The following is a 20,109-nucleotide window of genomic DNA, read 5'->3' on the forward strand; positions in this document are numbered from 1 at the left end:
TGAGTGAACCACACAGGTGCTCCCAACACCTCATATTTTTAAAAACAAAGGTTTAAAACAAACCAACTTCAGACGTGTGAAGTAAATTACCATAAGGATTTCAGACAGACAGTTTTATCTTCAGGATCCAGACACCTTAAATTCTGCCATCAGGTGCCCCCCTCTGATAAAAACCTTTTTACAAGGTGAGGGAACATCTTGACATAACTTGATATAATTCTACAATATATATAAAATATGATGACAGGTCCGCATGGCTTTGGTTTTTATTCTAGAAAGTAGGTGTGTCTATAATAGGAAATTATTTTTAATACGTGGATTTTGAGGACTTCCTCAAAGTTCCTCGACATAATGAAACTTCAATTGCTTTGTCATTAAAAGAACTTCCTATCACCACTTACACCTTTTAAGAATGCTCTGGACCCCTGCTATCTTGCCATCTTTGGGATCCAGATTAGGTTAGCACATTCCAGGTGAAGATTAAGAAAACCCTGCCAGTGATAACTCCAGATCAATAGATGACCCAGGCAGAAACCATGTGAGTCACACAGAGGTGATGGCATAATTTACTGAAGCATTCCCCACTGTTGGACTTCTAGGTGCTTCCCTCTCTTTCTCCTTCCTTCTTCTCTTTCTCCCTCCTTCTCCTTCCTTCTTCTCCTCCTCCTTCTCTTTCTAATTTAAATTGACAAACTGAAGTCTTCATCGTTTGACTTTCCTTATTCATTTCAGCTGCAATTCAAAATACTGCATAACACAAATGAATATTGAGATGTCCATTGGCTTGGTGATGGCATTTGCTTCCCAAGTAAGAATTTTCACATTCTCAGAATATCACATACATTTTTTTTTTACTTGTAAAAATACTGAGGATGATACTGCCTTAAAAATCTGGTAGAGAGCATGAAATTCTCTTTAGCCTCAATAAAGTTGTAATAGACTTGGATTCAGCTGAGATGCTCCCTCTTTCAAATCTCTCTCTCTTTTAAGATTTTATTTATTTGAGAGAGAGGGAGAGAGCATGAGCCAGGGGGAGAGGCAGAGGGAGAGGGAGCCTGCTGTGTGGGGCTTGATCCAGGACCCCTGGGATCATGATCTGAGCCAAAGGCAGACGCTTAACCGACTGAGCCACCCAGGCACCCCTCAAATCTCTTTTTAAGGCCACATAGTGGAATACAAGTGTTATCCCAACTTTAGTCCCTCTGGTATTTTCTACTTAATCTTTCATTTTTCTAAAAATGATAGTTAAGACCCAGGACATAGATTTCATGACCTACAAGTGTGGTCATGACTATCAAGTCAGAAAAAACTGACTCTAGAGCCACCTGCCACTGACTAGCTGAGTTATCCTGAGCAACCAATTTACTGAGTAGTAGCCAGGACTAAGTAATATCCTCTTAGATGGCCTCTATGATCTATGAATAATTTTTAAAACTGAGCAAGTGTTTAGTTTTTTGTATGTTTGTTTTATCAAAGCAATGTCCGGGGTCTACATAATGATCAACAGAGAAGACAGAGAGTGAATGGAATTTGCCTTTCTTTGAAGTTGATGATGGTAATGGGAGGTATTTACTCAGCTTGCTGCTTTACATATTTGATTTGCATATTAGTAATCTGATGATTGCTGATTTTGTTCATCCTACCCACCTGTCTGCACTCTTCAGCCATTCATTTTCCCATAGTTTATCAAGCTTTTTTTTAAAAAAGATTTTATTTATTTATTTGACAGAGAGAGCAAGAGAGCACAGCAGAGGGAGCAGTAGAAGGAGAGGGAGAAGCAGGCTCCCCACTGAGCAGGCAGGGAGCCTGATGAGGGGCTGGATCCCAAGACCCTGGGATCATGACCTGAGCCAAAGGCGGACGATTAACTATCTGAGCCACCCAGGCGCCCCAGTTTATCAAGCTTCTTAATGAAGTTTTTGATATCCTCTGGAGATAGAAAAACAGGACATGTTTAGAAAAAAAGAGATTTTACCACTTCAAAAAATACATGAAAATCTGTATATAACTACAATGAAATTAAAATTAAAAACCTTAAAAAATACGAAAATCAAAACAATCCCGATTTTGCGATTTGGGCAAAGTAGATGGAGAAGTCCTAAGATAGGAGAGGACCAGTGGGAAGCCAGAGGTAGAGAGTGATGCCCAGATCATCTTCACCATTGCTATTTCCTATTCATGCCCCTCTTACTCTGTTCATTTTTAGAGGAAAAAACTCATCATTGCAAATGTGTCCTTTCTCAGACATGCTGTTTCCAAGGTTCACTTGAATCATGGTTGACTTGGGGTAGGTGTTTAAATACAGAATTCAGGTTTCTGACACAGACCTGTTGAATCCAGTTGTCTGGGGGCTGGTCCTGGGAGTCTACATTTCAACACCATCCCTGGGTGGCTCATGTGCACACTAAAGCTTTAAAAACTGATGGCATGATGTTTAAGGAAAAATTGAGCAAGAGTTCTTTGCAAGTGTAGTCATAACTCCCCTTCCTGTATCTAATTTTGTTAATTGGTATCAATACCACCCTTCACTCTACCTCTGGTTATCCCACTTCCACTTTTGCCCCCTAAAATAAGAAAGATGATCTTTGGGGCGGCTGGGTGGCTCAGTCGTTAAGCGTCTGCCTTCGGCTCAGGTCATGATCCCAGAGTCCTGGGATTGAGCCCCGCATCGGGCTCCCTGCTTGGCGGGAAGCCTGCTTCTCCCTCTCCCACTCCCCCTGCTTGTGTTCCCTCTCTCACTGTGTCTCTCTCTGTCAAATAAATAAATAAAATCTTAAAAAAAAAAAAAAAAAGAAAGAAAGATGATCTTTGTTTGTCCTGATCTTAAAAGGAGGACAGATTCCAGCTTCTTACAACTGGGCTTGAAATGTTGTTAGCGATTTCCTGGTAAAGGAGCAACTTCCAGTTAACTTTCTTGATCATCAAAAACAGGGTAAAATGAAGATACTTTAAAAATATCAACAACATGCTTTGTTTGCACTGAATGTTTAAAAATGCATTCTATTACTATGTACAAAGACAATATCCAAATTTGTCTCCATATTCTGTCTTTGATTGTGTAGGACTGTAAACCACTGCCCTATTTTATGCCCATTTCTCTCTGTGTCCCCATCCACCAGCTCTGGCCTTCTGTTGGTTCCACCTTCGCCATCTATTCACAATCTGTAGATTCGTACCGAACAGATTTCATGGAGAACACTTTGCCCTGGTAATACAATACAACTGTTTATAGGAGTAATTTACATGCATGGATGACCAGAGAGCCGCAGCTGTCTTCACCTGATGCCCACACTCAGCGGCTTCTCTCACTTGCACTGTATTTGTCTCCCTCCTTCCTGTCCTGAGCTCTGGCGAAGAGCTGGCTAGGTGAAGAGCTCCAGCCTTCAAAGGGCAGCTCCCACGCTGTGGGCACTTTAAAGCAAAGATGAGACCTCCAACAATGTCCCCTGCCCTCAGGAATTCATAAACCCAGACATAAATAATTGTGACTTGAAAAAATGCTGTGGAGCTTTGGGACCCTATGGTAGATAATTTAATTCTAAGGAATCTCAATAAATGAACTGAAGGCCACTGAAAATAAAGTTTACAATTGAGAGATACCCTATTAGAGTCTACTAGGAAATATTTTATTGACTTAATATCCTAGAACTAAATAACCTAAGTGAATGCTGTACAAATGAAACAGCCCTCGGGCGCCTGAGTGGCTCAGTTGGTTAAGCGACTGCCTTCAGCTCAGGTCATGATCCTGGAGTCCCGGGATCGAGTCCCGCATCAGGCTCCCTGCTCAGCAGGGCGTCTGCTTCTCCCTCTGACCCTCCCCCCTCTCATGCTTTATCCCATTCTCTCTCTCAAATAAATAAATAAAATCTAAAAAAAAAAAATGAAACAGCCCTCTTCGAGTTCATTTCACTTGATTTAAGGACATGATTTAGTTCAAATGTCTCTTGTGGAATTGCCTCCAGAAGTATTATTTTATATTCACACTTAGATTTAAACTGAGAACAATGAGTCTTAAATGTCTAAAAGTCTCTGAAGCTCTTCCTTTGAAGGAATAACTGATTTCTGTTTTCTGGTCTAGGTGGTGATTCAAAGACTAAGTTAGCACAAACATATGTTGTACCCTTCTTGTGGAGAGCTGAAAAGGAAAGGGAATAGATACTAAAGTGGGTCATTTTACTCATCAGAGTTCAGAGACTGTTCTCAATTTAAAAAAAAAAAACATTCATGCTGAATTTCTCAGGGTTGCAGAAGGCTGAGAGTCACAGGTGGAGAACAGGGTCATGTGAGCTGCATGAGAAGGAAGTTAACAGGGCTGTAGTCTAATGGTATGGAGACCTCATAGTTGAGAAGGAGGAGAAATATAAATAGATATTGTAGTGGAAAAAATTGGGTATGAGAGAAATATCTAGAGAAGATTTTGGAGTCTGCTAAATACGCTGTGCAGAGCATTTGCAGGGACTCCTTAAGAAAGCTTAAGTATTATTTTTCAATATTTCAGCTGTCAGTTTATGTTTCCTTAGAAAGCTATTACATGCTTGGACTGAACCATGTGAAGCCTCGGCTTTATTCACGTTGGCACTCTGAAATATAACTGCCCCCCCGCTCAAAAAAGCTTCCCTTGACTTTGCTGCCCCCTTAAATAACTGTCATCTCTGATTACTCCATTTCAGTGGCAAACCTCAGCAAACTATATCATCACTTTCTTCAACTATCAAATTAACAAAACAAAATGCAATAATTATAGTAAAGATTAATAGAGTAATAGTAAAACATATAGCATTTTTTACATGTTAGACACTGTCTTGGTAATTGACATATATTAGCACATTTAAGTGTTATCCTGTGAGGAGGGTACTATTATTGCCCCTATTTGAGAGATGTGGATACTGAGGCATAATGCTTAAGTAACTTGTTTAAGCTTTCACAATTAGGAGGTGGCACAGCCAAGATTCAAACCCAGGCCCTCTGGCTCCAGGCTCTATGCTCTTAACTACTATATAAGTGTGCAGTGAGATTAGTATCCTTATTCACTGCTGGTGGCACTGTGTATTTGTTCAACCTCAAAAAGTGAAACATAGAGGCACCATATGACCCAGTAATTCCACTCCTACGTTTATACCCAAGAACTGAACACATATGTACAAAAACATACACATGATGTTCATAGCAGCATTACTCATAACAGCAACAAGTGGGAATAATATCAATGTCCATCAATTTTGAATGGATAAACAAAATGTGGTTTTTATTTTTTATTTGTATTTTTAACCATACATTTGAATATTATTCAGCCATAGAAAGGAATGAAGTACTGATATATGCCACAACTTGGATGAACCCTGAAAACCTTATGCTATGTAGAATAAGCCAGATGCAAAAGACCAACATATTGTATGACTCCATTTACATGAAATCTAGAATAGGCAAATCTGTTGAGAAAGAAAGCAGATTAGGGTTTGCCAGGGGCTGGGGGAAGTGGGAGAGTGTACAAAGCTCACTGATGTTCTGCTGGTTCAAATTGTGCCCAAGCTCCAAGCACACTCCATGATTGAAGGGTTAGGTTAAAATTTAGACTGTGTTCCCAGCAGCATGGGGAACAATTCCAGAATAGCTTAATATTGAAGAGCTTCTAGCCTCAGCCCACACTGCCCAACTACTTGCCCTCCTTCACAGACTGAGGTTCTTGGCTAAACCTAGTTCCCAGATTAATGGAGAAATTCACACTCCTTGTGAAATCGTCTCTGTTAAAAGGAAATACTACTATGCATATCTTGAATTTTCAAAAATTTTGTTTTTCATGTACAAGGAAATACTGAATAATTTTACTGTCCTGGGGGAGACTGATTGATTTTACATCACTACATCAATTCTAACATATTTATACTACTTAACCCAATATTTAAAATCAACATATTAAAAAGTTATATATATGAAATTGGCCATCACAGTGTTATTGACAATAGCAAAAAAAAAAAAAAATCCAACAGTGAAAACTGTATGCATACTTGCAGAAAATCATACACCTTTTAAAAATGGACATATGAATGCTATGTAACAACATGAAAATCATTATGCTGTAATGAAAAATGATTAAAAGCACCTATTTATGTGTGTAAAAACATACACACATACATTCACAAATTCATACAGTTAGAAATAATGCACTATCCCTTAAAGTTATATGTCATTTGATACTGAAATAATTTCTTTTAATCCTCTTATCCCACATTCTATAAAGTATGTTCAAAATCTATACCTAGATTTCTCTCAATTCCCAAGGTATATATTCTCATGGTCACTTTGTTCACTTATATTTTAAAATTGTGAATGATATCATACATACAAGAATATAATGTAAGCATACAGTTTAAATGGTCAGTGCTGAGAGCATCAGGGCAAGCCTAGAAGGTTGGTTTTTCTTCAGTGTTGGTTGTGATCTCTCCTCTTTCATTCATGATTTTATTTATTTGGGTCCTTTCTCTTTTCTTTTTGATAAGTCTGGCCGGGGGTTTATCAATCTTAATAATTCTTTCAAAGAACCAGCTCCTAGATTTGTTGATCTGTTCTACGGTTCTTTTGGTTTCTATTACATTGATTTCTGCTCTGATCTTTATTATTTCTCTTCTCCTGCTAGATTTAGGCTTTATTTGCTGCTCTTTCTCCAGTTTCTTTAGGTGTAGGGTTAGGTTGTGTATTTGAGGCCTTTCTTGTTTCTTGAGAAAGTACTGCTATGTACATCAAGATAAAAGGCTTTTGCACAGCAAAGCAAACAGTCAACAAAACCAAAAGACAACCGACAGAATGGGAGAAGATATTTGTAAATGACATATCAGATAAAGGGCTAGTATCCAAAATGTATAAAGAACTTATCAAACTCAACTCCCAAAGAATAATCCAATCAAGAAATGGTCAGAAGACCTAAACAGACATTTCTCCAGAGAAGACATCCAAATGGCCAACAGACACATGAAAAAGTGTTCAACATCACTCGGCATCAGGGAAATCCTAATCAAAACCTCAATGAGATACCACCTCACACCAGTTAGAATGGCTAAAATTAACAAGTCAGGAAACAACAGATGTTGGCGGGGATGTGGAGAAAGGGGAACCCTCCTACACTGTTGGTGGGAATGCAAGCTGGTGCAGCCACTCTGGAAAACAGTATGGAGGTTCCTCAAAAAGTTGAAAATAGAGCTACCCTATGACCCAGAAATTGCACTACTGGGTATTTACCCCAAAGATACAAATGCAGGGATCCGAAGGGGTACGTGCACCCCGATGTTTATAGCAGCAATGTCCACAATAACCAAACTGTGGAAAGAGCCAAGATGTCCATCAAAAGATGAATGGATAAAGAAGATGTGATATATATATATATGTATATATGTATATATATATGTATATATGTATATATATATACACACACACACATACATACATATATCAATATATACATATCGATATGCACACACACACGCACACACAATGGAATATTACACAGCCATCAAAAATGAAATTTTGCCACTTGCACCAAAATGGATGGAACTAGAGGGTATTATGCTAAGTGAAATAAGTCAATCAGGGAAAGACAATTACCATATCATCTCACTCATATGTGGAATTTAAGAAACAAAACAGAAGATCATGGGGCAGAGGAGAAAAAAATGAAACAAGACGAAACTAGAGAGGGAGACAAACCATAAGAGACTCTTAATCTCAGGAAACAAACTGAGGTTTGCTGGAGTGGAGTGGGGTGGGAGGATGGGGTGGCTGGGTGATGGACACTGGGGAGGGTATGTGTTGTGGTGAGCACTGTGTGCTGTGTAAGACAGATGAATCACAGACCTGTACCCTGAAACAAATAATACACAATATGTTAATAATAAAAAATAAAAAGAAGCAATAATGGACAGTAAATTAGTGGATTAAAGAATAAGAAATAGGAAATTGCATTTTTGTAGTATTTCTCCATAAGAATTTTATTAATTCCAAAGAGAAAAATAGTAATTTTACACTGGAAAAGCACAAAAGACACTGTCTTAATCAAGTCATTAATGTAAACATCACCTGTAATAAGACACATCTTCATTGTGTACCTCCTGATATGAAGCATTGAGAAGGGCATCGATTACTTTTAGGGTAGTTTAGTAAAAAGTACATAACTTTAATCATGAAGAAATAACAGACTAACCAAAACCAAGGGACATTCCACAAAATAACTGGCTAATACTCAACAGTGTCAAGGTAATGAAAAACAAAGAAAGACTGAGGAACTGTTACAAATTGGAAAAGACTAAGAAAACATGGCAAATAAATGAAATCTGGGATCCCAGATTGAAACCTGGAACCAGGAAAAGAATGCTAGTGGGTAATTCCAATAGATTAGTTGATTGTATTCAGTCAGTGTTGATTCAATTGTTTCAATAATTATACTATGTAAAATATTTTCTGTAAGTCTAAAATTATTTCAAAATGAAAAGTTAATTAAAAAAGTTAAAAAAAAAAGACCCTCTTTCCAACTCTCCCCCTGCCCCTCCCCATCCACATGTTCTCTCCATCTCTCTCTCTCCCAAATAAATAATCTTTAAACTGTGTTTAGATTCAACCAGAAAAAAAAAGTCCACCTTCAACATTAAACCTATTTTGCAAATAGAAAAGCCATTAAAATGTTTATAACTCTGAAAACGCAACAAAGTGGGTTTAGAGGGAACATACCTTAACATAATAACGGCCATATATTAAAAACCCACGGCTAACATCACACTCAGTGGTGAAAAACTGAGAACTTTTCCTCTAAGATCAGGAATAAGACTAGAATGCACACTCTTTCCACTTTTATTCACACAATACTGGAAGTCCTAGCCATAACAATCAGACAAGAAAAAGAAATAAAAAGCTTCCAAATTAGTAAGGAAGATGATAAACTGTCACTATTTGCAAATGATACGATACTGTACATAGAAAGCCCTAAAGACTCCACAAAAAACTATTAGAACTACTAAATTCAGTAAAGTTGTAGGATACAAAGTTAACATACAGAAATCAGTGGCATTTTTATACATTAATAAGTAGCAAAAAGAGAAATTAAGGAAACAATTCCATTTATAATTGTACCAAAAAGAATAAAATAGCTAGTAATAAACTTAACCAAGGAGGTGAAAGACCTGCACTCTGAAAACTATAAATCACTGATGAAAGAAACTGAAGACAACACAAACAAATGGAAATATATTCCATGCTCATGGATTAGAAGAATTAATATTGTTAAAATGTCCATACTACCCAAAGCATTCTACAAATTCAATATAATCTCTATCAAAATACCCAGAGTGTTTTATACAGAACTAGAAGAAATGAATACTAAGATTTATATGGAACCACAAAAGAAAAGAACTTGAAATGAGAAAGCAGAACAAAGCCGGAGGTATTACGATCCCAGTTTTCAAGATATACTTCAGAACTGTAGTATAAGTAGTAACAGTATGGAGCTGCGTAAGAATCGATGCATAGATCAGTGGGACAGGCTAGAGAGCCCAGAAATACACCCACATTTGTAAGGCAATTAATCTACAACAAAGGAGGCAAGAATATACAATGGGGAAATGAAAGTCTCTTCAATAAATGGTGCTGGGAAACTGGACAGCAACATGCAAAAGAATGAAACTGAGCCACTTTCTTACACCACACACAAACTCAAAATGGATTATAGGCCTAAATGTGACGTGAAACAATAAAACTCCTAGAACAAAACATAGGCAGTGATTTCTTTGACATTAGCCTTAACAACATTTTCCTACATATGTCTCCTTAGGCAGGGGAAACAAAAGCAAACATAAACTATTGGGACTACACCAAAATAAAAAGCTTTTGCACAGCAGGGGAAACCATCAACAAAATAAAAAGGCAACCTATAAAATGGGAGAAGATATTTGCAAATGATACATTTAATAAGGGCTTAATATCCAAAATATATAAAGAACTTATAAAACTTAACTCCAAAAAAATAAACAATCCGATTAAAAAATGGGCAAATGACCTGAATAGACATTTTTCCAAAGCAGACATCAGAATGCCAGACACATGAAAAGACACTCAACATCACTAATCATCAAGGGAATGCAAATCAAAACCACAATGAGATATCACCTTACGCCTGTAAGAATGGCTAGGATCAAAAAGACAAGAAATAACAAGTATTTGCAAGAATGTGGAGAAAAAGGAACTCTCGTGCACTGTTGGTGGGAATGCAAACCTGTACAGCCACTGTGGGAAACAGTATGGAGTTTCCTCAGAAAGTTAAAATTAGAATTATCATATGATCCAGTAATTACACTACTGGGTATTTACCCAAAGAAAATGAAAATACTAGTTCAAAAAGATATATGTATCCCTATGTTTATTGCAGCATTATTTACACTAGCCAACATATGAAAGCAACCCAAGCATCCATCAATAGATGAATGGATAAAGAGGTGATATATATGTATGTGTATGCACACACACACACACACACACACTGGAATATTACTCATCCATAAAAAAGAATGAAATCTTGCCATTAGTTTTTTTTTTAAGATTTTTTTTTTTACGTATTCATTTGACAGAGACACAAAGAGAGAGAGAGCATGAGCTGAGGAGAGGGGAAGAGGCAGAGGGAGAAGCAGGCTCTCCACTGAGCCAGGAGCCCAATGTGGGGCTCGATCCCAGGACCCCGGGATCATGACCTGAGCTAAAGGCAGACGCTGAACCATCTGAGCCACCCAGGCGCCCCGAAATCTTGCCATTTGTAACCATGGGTGGATATAGAGGGTATTATGCTAAGTGAAATAAGTCAGACAGAGAAAGACAAATATCATATGATTTCACTTATACGTGGAATCCAAAAAACAAAACAAGTGAATAAACAAACAAAAGCAAAAACAGACCCATAAATACAGAGAGGAAACCGACGGTTGCCAGATGCGAGGGGGGTAAGGAGATGGGCAAGATGGGCGAAGGGGAGCGGGAGGTACAGGCTTCCAGCGATGGAATGAGTAAGTCGCGGGGACGAACGGCACGGCGAGGGGACGGTCACTGTACTGCAGTCAGGGGTGTGGTGACGACGGCAGCTACACGCGCGGTGAGCACAGCATCACGCACACTTGTCAAATCCCTATGGGGTACACCGGACACTACTGTAACGTTGTGTGTCAACTATGCTTCAGTTTTTAAAAAATGTTCGCCACGTGGATTATGTTTGAGTGACAGCCCCTCGCGAGACACAGTCTCTTCTGGAAAACAGATCCAACAGCGGTGGATGACACCATTTCTGGAGAGTAACTGGGATGGCTCGTTAAACCTGCAGCGGCTCGGCTCGCGGTGGCAGCATGGATCTCCCCACATGCGTGGGTAACTCAGGGACCTCGCTGAGGGCTTTACGAGAGATTCTCATTCCGCTTCCTCTTCGTCCCCTCAAAACCGGCCCCTGGGCTGCCGGTGGCTGGAATTGCGTCTGCAGCGCCGGCGCCCGCGGCAAAGCACTCGCCAGGCTCAGTCGGGCGAGCGGCCCCTTTAAGGAGGCCAGCGCGGCGCCGGTTGGCCGAGCTTCGGCGTCTTTGTCAAGGCCGTCCAATCCCGAGGCTCTGCGGGGCGAGTCCCGGCCCAGTCCCGGCCCAGTCCCGGTCAAGGGGCCCCCCGGGACCGCAGGCCTTTGCAGTGAGGACGCTCTCTCCGCACCGTCGCCGCCCCCGGCGCAGGGAGTGAGCGCCGGCCGGCCGGCCCGCGGGCCGAGAGCGGGGGGGGGGGGGGGGGGGCCGCGCTGCCCGCGAGGGCTCCAAGGCCCCGCGCGTGCCGGGCCGCGCTGCGCCCGCTCCTCGGGGGCACCCCCACTTGGCTCCCCTCCGGTCCCCAGCGCTGACCGGCATCTCCAACCTCGCTTCCGAAGAGCCCGTTCTCCTCGCAAGGACGCCTGGCCCCTCCCGTCTCGATGTAACCGAGTTGGGGAAAGTAGGCAGGGCATTATTAACGGAAATAAGCGCAAGACTGCAGGAAATACCCGAGTTACAACACTTGGGTCTACACTAGGGAAAACCTCCCGTACGTAAGCCTTGGGCTGGTTCTGGGCTGAAATACGCGGGGGAAGTGGCCCAGTTTGAATGGAACGTAAAAAAGACCAGAAACCGATTTTAATTATGCCACCAGTCATAAATGTAGGTAACGTGTCATTTGATCAGGAAATGAATCAGCACCGACATTTGGATGACATGACAGGAACTTATCTCCCACTCTCTCTTTTTCAATAAGTAAAATCAAATCCTAGTTCCCAGGGGTGACTGGAGGAAGGCTGCCTCAGCCACTGCACTCCCAGAAATTCCCCTTCCCATTGTAAACTACAGCACAGCTGAAAGGGGCTGGAGCATTAAAGGGCCCCTTCTAAGGTCTCAGGAGTAATCAAAGGAAAATGAAAGCAGAAGGGACCAAATCAGCATTCTCAGTAGGGAGACATGTGTCACCAGTGATAAAATGTTGGAGTTTTTGAAAGACTTACCTTATTCGAGTAAATTCAAAATTATCCCTATTGCAAGATCATTCTTGCTTGATTTCGGAGAGAGAAAGCAGAGAGTATTCTGGGCATCCTAAGGAACCTCCTAGACTTTGGAAAACGGCTTTGTTAGGGTGGGGAAGGAGAGGGAAGTTGACAATACTGAACTCCAAGGCATAGTTCACAAGGTGTTGTACACTCATTTTCAGGTGTGGTTTCCGTTGAACATGGAGAAGTTCTTCATCCTGCTTGGATTCTACCTTTAGCCCTTGGGAGCATTCTCTAACACATCCAAACTACCATCCAGACCCAAGAAACCGAGGTCCACAACAGGTAAGCCTACACCCTAACCTTCCAGATATTCTCTTTCCTAGATGGCTGACATGAGGACTATCTCTTCACTTCAGGAAAGGTCCCACCCCCTTATAAACAGGGGCACTGTACGAGACACAATTCTGTGATATATGGTGTGTGTGTGTGTGTGTGTGTGTGTGTATAGGAATGGGATTAGAAGACAGTTGTTTTCTTTATAAATGTTTGCAGCATATGGAAAAATTCAGTCATCTACTCCTATGTACAGAAAAAAAATAAGGAATGGCAAGTGACCTGAGCTAGGTTTCTCTTGTACCAATCATGCAAACATTTATGGGCAAAAGACATTAGGGGAATACCAAGATGGAAAACATATTGCTCCCTCCTTCAAGCAAGTTCTGGTCTGCTGTTGCAGACAGCTGACTTGGGGCTGTCGAAGTCTCCAGAAAGGAGAGAATTTCTGTAGGTCTCCATATCCTCACGGGGTGGCCTCTAACTCTCTGGACAGAGGGTAGAGTGGGGCAGTGGCAGAGGGGGAAGGAAACCTCATGACCTGCCTCTTCTCTACAGTTCATCTTCCTATGTCCAGCATTGAGGCTGACTCTGGCTCAGAGGTCCCTATAATTCAAGGATGCATCTTTGGCCAGAATATAGGGAAGCCACTAAAGGCTGGCTTGCAGTTCCCACTCACCTGGAGCCAAACTAGCAAGGATAACCCATTCTACCTACCTAGCGTGAAATGCCCTCCCTCCCCCCACATCTTCTCCCCAGTTAGTCAGAACCTACTACTTCCTGATAAGGATATGGAAAATAGTAGCTCTGCTGGGTTTCTCACAGAAGAGTGTGAATCTGGGTAGAAAGCATTGAGACTGACCACTCTGACCCAAGGTTCCCCACCCTTCTCAGTAGCCTACCAAAGAGAATCATCAATATTATTGAAAATAGAGCAGTTGTAACTTCCCTGAGTTTTGCAGTTTCTGAAAGTAAAATCAATAACTAACTGAAGGTCTTCTGTATCTACCCAATTGGATTAAGAACAGAAAATTGAAATTTGGGCCCCCTAGAAGTGATGGCCCAGTTAAGAACTTCTTAAGATAACTAAGATAGGCAATGCCATGTATTCATTTAAAAATTGCTCTTCCCAGGACATTTAAGTATTATTTTGTTCTTCCCCTCTTGAGAACTTGAGTAGTAGCCTGAAGAGAACAAAGGTGAAGCCAGAAGAGGATGACCAAGGGATATCAGCAGTGGGTGACATAATAAGTGGTACTGTAGGAGAGAGGTAGGGATTACAGGAAGAGTACTGACACAGTGACCTTGAGACACCTAAAACTTCCTAAAACACAATGCAAGGAGCAGAGAGAAATCTGTCCTCAAGGTGTACAATGCATCTTTTGAATCACCCCTTCTCAGAAGCAAAGTTTCTGTCATCCAACTGTACAGAAGGTAAGAGGATGGATGGTATCTACCCTGTCCCTCACAGAAAAGAGAGTGGTCTGTTTGTTTGTAAGCATTCAGTTCTTCAAGATTTACAGTGGGAAGAAAAATCAGGAAACATGGAGAGCGGGAGAAGATTTTGGAAGTCATCTAAGTCCCCTGGTCTTAGGTGAATAAATGTTGGGCAGGCTGGTTAAGTTTGCCGAAGATCAGACAGCTAGTTAGAAGTAAGGACTATAATCTACACCATGTTCCCAGGAAATTTGTCTTTTTTTTTTTTTACATTGTTATAAGCCTATGGTAGCCAAAGCAGAACATATGAGGATATATGTAGAATACATTGTTTTAAGCCTCTTTGCTTTTTCACATTTTAGGTCAAGATGGGGTTTATATTCTCAAAATCTATGAGTGAAAACATGAAGAACCAACAGGAGTTTATGCTTATGAATGCTCGACTCCAGGTACATTTTCAAATAATTAAGCTTTTATGTTGTCACAGTGGTTAAAGTTTCTACAACATTTACTCCAGCAGTACTGTTCTCTTTGACCCCAAAAGGTAAAATGTTCTTGGGGCTCCATCCTCAGAATCAAGATGAAATGCATTATTAATTATCAGGTGAATGGGTGTGTTTAGATCTCCAATCCAGATACTTGTGTAAAAATTTCCATACTGAAGTAAGACATAACTGCTTAGAGAGTAGGGTAGGTAGAATGATGCCCCTCCCCTCACCAAGTATCTGCATCCTAATCCCCTATGAATAGTTGCCTTACATAGCAAAAGGGACCTTGCAATGTGATTAAGTTAAAGAGTTTGTGATAGGGAAGGTCCTGGGTTATCCTGGATTATCTGTATGGGCTCAATGTAATCACAAAGGTCTCCTTATAAGGGATAGAGGGAGGCAAGAGGGTCAAAGTCAGAGCTAAAAGAGAGATTTGAAGATGCTACACTGCTGGCTTTGAAGATAGAGTGAAGGGCAAAGGAATTCAGGTAGCCTCCTGGAAAAGGAAAGGATATGGATTCTCTCCTAGAGCTCAGAGGGAACACAGTCCCACCAGCCCACTTTGGATTTCTGACTCCAGAAATATAAGATAATAAATTTATGTTGTTTTAAGCTACTGAAGTCGGTAATTTGTTATAGCAACAATAGGAAATTAATATACAGTGTGAAAACTTGACACTAGATTTATACATAGGCTGGATAGAAAAGATCAAAGCAAAGTAGAACATTGTCTGATTGCCTAATATAGGTTGTCAAAAAGGATTTTAAAGTGTTGGATGTCATAATCAACTGTTAAAAGTTTGACTAAAATTATTTTCCTAAGATTTCAAACAAAGATCTCTTGGCCTTTGGGGTTCATTGTGGCCCGGGGAGTAGAAGATCCTACCGTGAGGCAATATATCAAGTGGTTAAAAGCAAGGACTAAAGCCAGACCAACTAGGTTTGAATCCCATCTCTACCCCTAACAGTATGATGTGTGTCTCAGTCTCCTAGTCTGTCAACTGGAGTGACAGTATCCCCTTCAGAGGGTTGTTTTGAGGAGTAATAATGGTAGTGTATAGAGAGTATACAGAACAATGCCTCAAGTCTTTTAGAACAGTGTCTTTCACTTTAAAAGTATTAGTTGTTGCTACTGTTATTACTGCTATTAAGAGTGTCTTGTGCAGGCTAATGATTTCTTTTAGGAGAATGGAACAATTTAAAGAATGGAAACCAAACTGTTGTAACAGAGTAGAGTGACCGAGGGGAGACCAAACATTAGGCATACACACCAGCCAAGAATGTCATATACCCAGAGAGTCCTTGTCCAAGACCTCTGGAAAATACATTTTACGTCAGTGAAGTCAGGATATGTTGAAGGTCTGGGATTTTATCCCACTTGCAAGCTAGCGAATTAGCCTGTTACTATTTCATGGACGCTGGCAGAATACAGGAGACACTTCGTCGTCAGAGACAAAGGACTTCATTACTCATAGCACAGTAAGCAACATGATCATGAGGTTGGCATGAGTATCCCCATGCCCCTCAAGTCTCACAGAGGTGACAAAGATGGACTTAAATGGGTGCTGTGCACTCAGTGGGTTTACGGCACATTTGAGGAACACTGGGCTTGGGGAATCTACTGCTTTTATAGTGATCAGCGAGCCAGAAGAGTTGGGGGAGGACTTGACCTTATTCCTCAAGGTCGTTCGCTGTAAACACAACCCAGAGAAATGGCCTGAATAAAGGGCAGTCTGGGCCTTGTATTCTTGGCCTACTCAGCAAGAATGTGTGGGGACATTCAGGGCCCATGGACAGTTGCCCCTCCCAACAACCTGCCCCTCAGCCCAGCTGACCAGAGTTTTGAGAACAGCCTTGACTTCTGCCCACTGATCCCAGTGATCACCATAGCTAGTGCTGAGTTCAAACCAGCAGGAACACTATCAGCACGATCAGTTTTCAGCTTAGCTGAACCCGAGGTAAACCAGGCCCATGCATTTAGGAAAATCTCTGTGAATCCAAGGGCCCTATTAAACCAGTAGCTCTACTTCATGTGGCAGAGTAGAAGATGAAGATTTTCCCAAAGGGGTAGCTACTACTTCTTTATGCAAAACTGAGATGACAGTAGGGCCAGGCCAGTCATAGCCTCAAATACATTTTTATTTGACCAGCAAATAGGCCCTTTCCTTGTAATTGTCATGTCCTAGTTGACCCACCCCAAAATGGGGAGGAAGCCTGAGAGTCACAAGCCTCCATGGGTCAGATACTCATTTTTATCAAGAGCTTAGTAGTAGTCAATAGCTGCCTCCCCTTTTTGAAAGGAGTATTTTATGGGTTGAACTGTGTGTCCTCTCCACAATTCATATGTTCAAGTTCTAACCCCTACTATCTCAGAATGTGATGTATTTGGAGAAAGAGTCTTTACAGAATCAATCAAGTTAAAATGAAGTCATTAGGATGGGCCCTAATCCAATATATGACTGCTGTCCTCATAAAATGGGGAAATTTGGACACAGAGGCATGTCGACAGAGAGAATGCCTTGTTACTATGAGGTCAGCTATTTATGAGCCAAGGAGAGAGATGTGGAACAGATGCTAACACATAGCCCTGGAAAGGAACCAACCCTACTGACACCTTAATTTTGGTCTTCCAGCCTCTGGAACGGAGACAATAAATTTCTGTTGTTAAGCCACCTGATTTGTAGTGTACTTTGTTACAGCAGTCCCAGGAAACTAATACAGGAGGTATCTGGTGCCTGTGTTTGCAGGTGGTGATAATATATAGGCAATGGCCTCTCTGGAGATTGGCTGTGATTTTCTCTTTTTCTCCTTGGGATTCTATATTGGTTTTTTTTTTTTTTTAAGATTTTATTTATTTGACAAGAGAGAGGCACAGTGAGAGAAGGAAGACAAGCAGGCGGAGTGGGAGAGGGAGAAGCAGGCTTCCCACAGAGCAGGGACCCCGATGCGGGGCTCGATCCCAGGACCTGGAATCATGACCTGAGCTGAAGGCAGACGCTTAACGACTGAGCCACCCAGGCGCCCCTATATTGTTTTTAATAGATCACCTGGAAGGGGTCAGGGAATCCAATGAAAGAGTGTCTCCTTATCACTATGAGTATTTACAAAATAAGCAAGTAACACATCAATTTCATTATACATTTATATGCAGGGGACATAACTGCAGTACCCTGAGTCAGCTCAAGAATCACTTTCATTTCCCTTCCTTACTGCAAATGTTGCTCAAGCTCTTATCGCCTGAATTGCAGTGCTTTTTTTTTCCTCTATGGGAACACAGACCAAAGAATTTAACACAGGGGTTAAATAGTCGTCGTCGTAAGGGTTATCTTCGTAGTTAAGGAGACTCTACTGTCTCATAGCTGGGGGACACTGGGGAGTGACAAGGACAGCTTTTGCCCTTTGGCTCCTCATTCCAAATTGGTGCTGCTTCCTCCCCTGCACGCCCCTGGCTTCCGGAAGGCACTGGTGTTCAGGGCTACCATTCTTTTAGCCTCTACTGGTGTCATTGCTCTGCCCTGCACCCTCAGCTCTTTGGGCCACCCTGGTGCCGAGCTCACCCTCCCCACATGGGACCAAGTGTACTTGGGCACCTGTAGCCAACAGAGCCATAAACGTTTGAGTTCCTCCCCTCTCCTCTCTGAAATTCCTCAGCACACCCAACCTTCCTCCCTAAAGCAGCTGAAGTTGAAGGGAGAGGTAGAGGGAGAGAGTAGCTGAGTGCCAGTAAGCAAGGCTTTGCAGTTACTCTCATTTCAAGGGGCCTTCCTTCAGCCACAGCCACATTGCCTGCCTTCTGGCTGGGCTCTAGGACTTGCTGCTGCATCTTCTCAATAGCATCCTTTCCCGCTGCACCCCATAGGACAACATGCCGTAATCACAGCACCACCTGGGCAGCTTCTTTGGATTCTACCTCTTGTCGCTCAGCCCCATTTAACACACTGCACAGTGAGAGACCTTGCTCTACATTCCCACTCTTACCACCACCTGGGTTAGACTATTTTCTACCAGATCTCAGAGAGTCTTTTCATATCTGATAACCCAACCAACGAGGGCCCGTGCTTTCTCTTTCAGAACGCCATGTCTCTATCAGTATCTCTTCCTCATCACTCAAACTGACAGGCTCTGTGAAGGGTCTGGGACTTTAGCCAACTCGCAAGTTAACAATGTAGTCCGCCACTGCTTCACACATACTGGCAGAAGACGTGTTACAGTGCAGCAAGCAGCATGAGTATGTTCATTTTAAGCATGAGAGGCTTTGTATGTATCCCACGTCTCATGGAGGGCATGGAGGTAGACTTAATTGGATGCTGAGGTGGATACAGTGGGTTTGTGATATACCTGAGAAACAGAAAGCTGTAGAATATACTACTTTTACCATGAGTGGTTAGCAAGGCTGCTCTTAGGTAAGACATGTTACTTCATCTCTCAGGGTTCCTTACTGCAAACACAACCCGGAGAAATGGCCCATGTAAACAGCAGTCAGAGCCTGTATCCTTGGCCCACCCAGTAAAAAGTACAGGAATGCTCATGGCCCATGCAGATTGATTCTCCCAACATGTGTTTGGTTAAGAAGGTTGGTTTTTCCTTGTTGATCAGGATATACTTTATTATTTATCTTCTAATTTTAAGGAAAGATGACAAAGAGAATATATAGATCAAAATGGCTGAAGCAGCTTTCCAACCCTAAAGCTATTTAAGTTCTGATACTAACTAGGACAGCCTAGAGAGAAACATAATCTGTAGAAATTTTGGAAGATCAGGTGGGTCCTCAAATGTTCCCCGGTTAAAAGAATTAAACTTCTAACATCATTCCTAGGGTTTAGAGCTATTCTTTTATTGAAAAAAAAAAAAAGTATCACAAAACATTTGATATATACTAGAGAATATATTTATAATATAAATTATGAGGTATAATAAAATGAACACCAATGATCACAATACCCCTGAAGCTACCCATAGGTAGGTTCCATCCTACATGTTGAATGAACCCAAACAGCTAAAGCTGGCCTGGAATTGACCTCATATCCCAGAGCCCCTGGGACTGAGAAGGACTCAGCAAAAGTAAGGAATGAGCCACTGGAGTAGAAGATTACATGTCTTTGCAAGTTCTTTAAAAGATTTTTTTTAATCCCAGTTGAAACACCATATGTACTAATGCCTTTAGCTCGTGATAGTATGTCTTTTGGCTCTTTTCCTATTTAAGGGCATCTCAGTAAAAAGGGTAAATAGAAGAAATAAAGCAAAACTTTTATTAAAGAAAAGCCTAATGACCAGAATCCTTTTCCCAGTGGCTTTTTCTTAGTTCTACTCTCTCTCTCTCTCTTTTTTTTTTTTTTTGGT

At 41.3% G+C, this 20,109-nt stretch overlaps 1 protein-coding gene across 7 annotated transcripts in view; it reads left to right on the forward strand.

Moving 5' to 3' along the window:
- The first annotated feature begins 11,150 nt into the window (after positions 1-11,150).
- Positions 11,151-20,109, forward strand: part of PLGRKT (plasminogen receptor with a C-terminal lysine) — a 53,770-nt gene continuing 44,811 nt past the window's right edge. The window contains exons 1-3 of one of the 7 annotated variants that reach the window (XM_064580101.1): positions 11,151-11,384; positions 12,730-12,853; positions 14,644-14,730. In XM_064580101.1, the coding sequence (XP_064436171.1) occupies positions 14,650-14,730 (81 nt within the window). In that variant the 5' untranslated portion in view covers positions 11,151-11,384; positions 12,730-12,853; positions 14,644-14,649. Of the gene's footprint in view, positions 11,385-11,687; positions 12,193-12,272; positions 12,536-12,729; positions 12,854-14,643; positions 14,731-20,109 lie in introns of those variants that run through there. The other 6 variants (XM_045882158.3, XM_045882157.3, XM_064580102.1 and 3 more) reach the window with 6 other exon arrangements.

Source organism: Mirounga angustirostris, unplaced genomic scaffold (assembly GCF_029215605.1).
Source record: "Mirounga angustirostris isolate CCGP_5_RB_7025 unplaced genomic scaffold, mMirAng1.0.hap1 SCAF_15, whole genome shotgun sequence".
NCBI lineage: Eukaryota > Metazoa > Chordata > Mammalia > Carnivora > Phocidae > Mirounga > Mirounga angustirostris.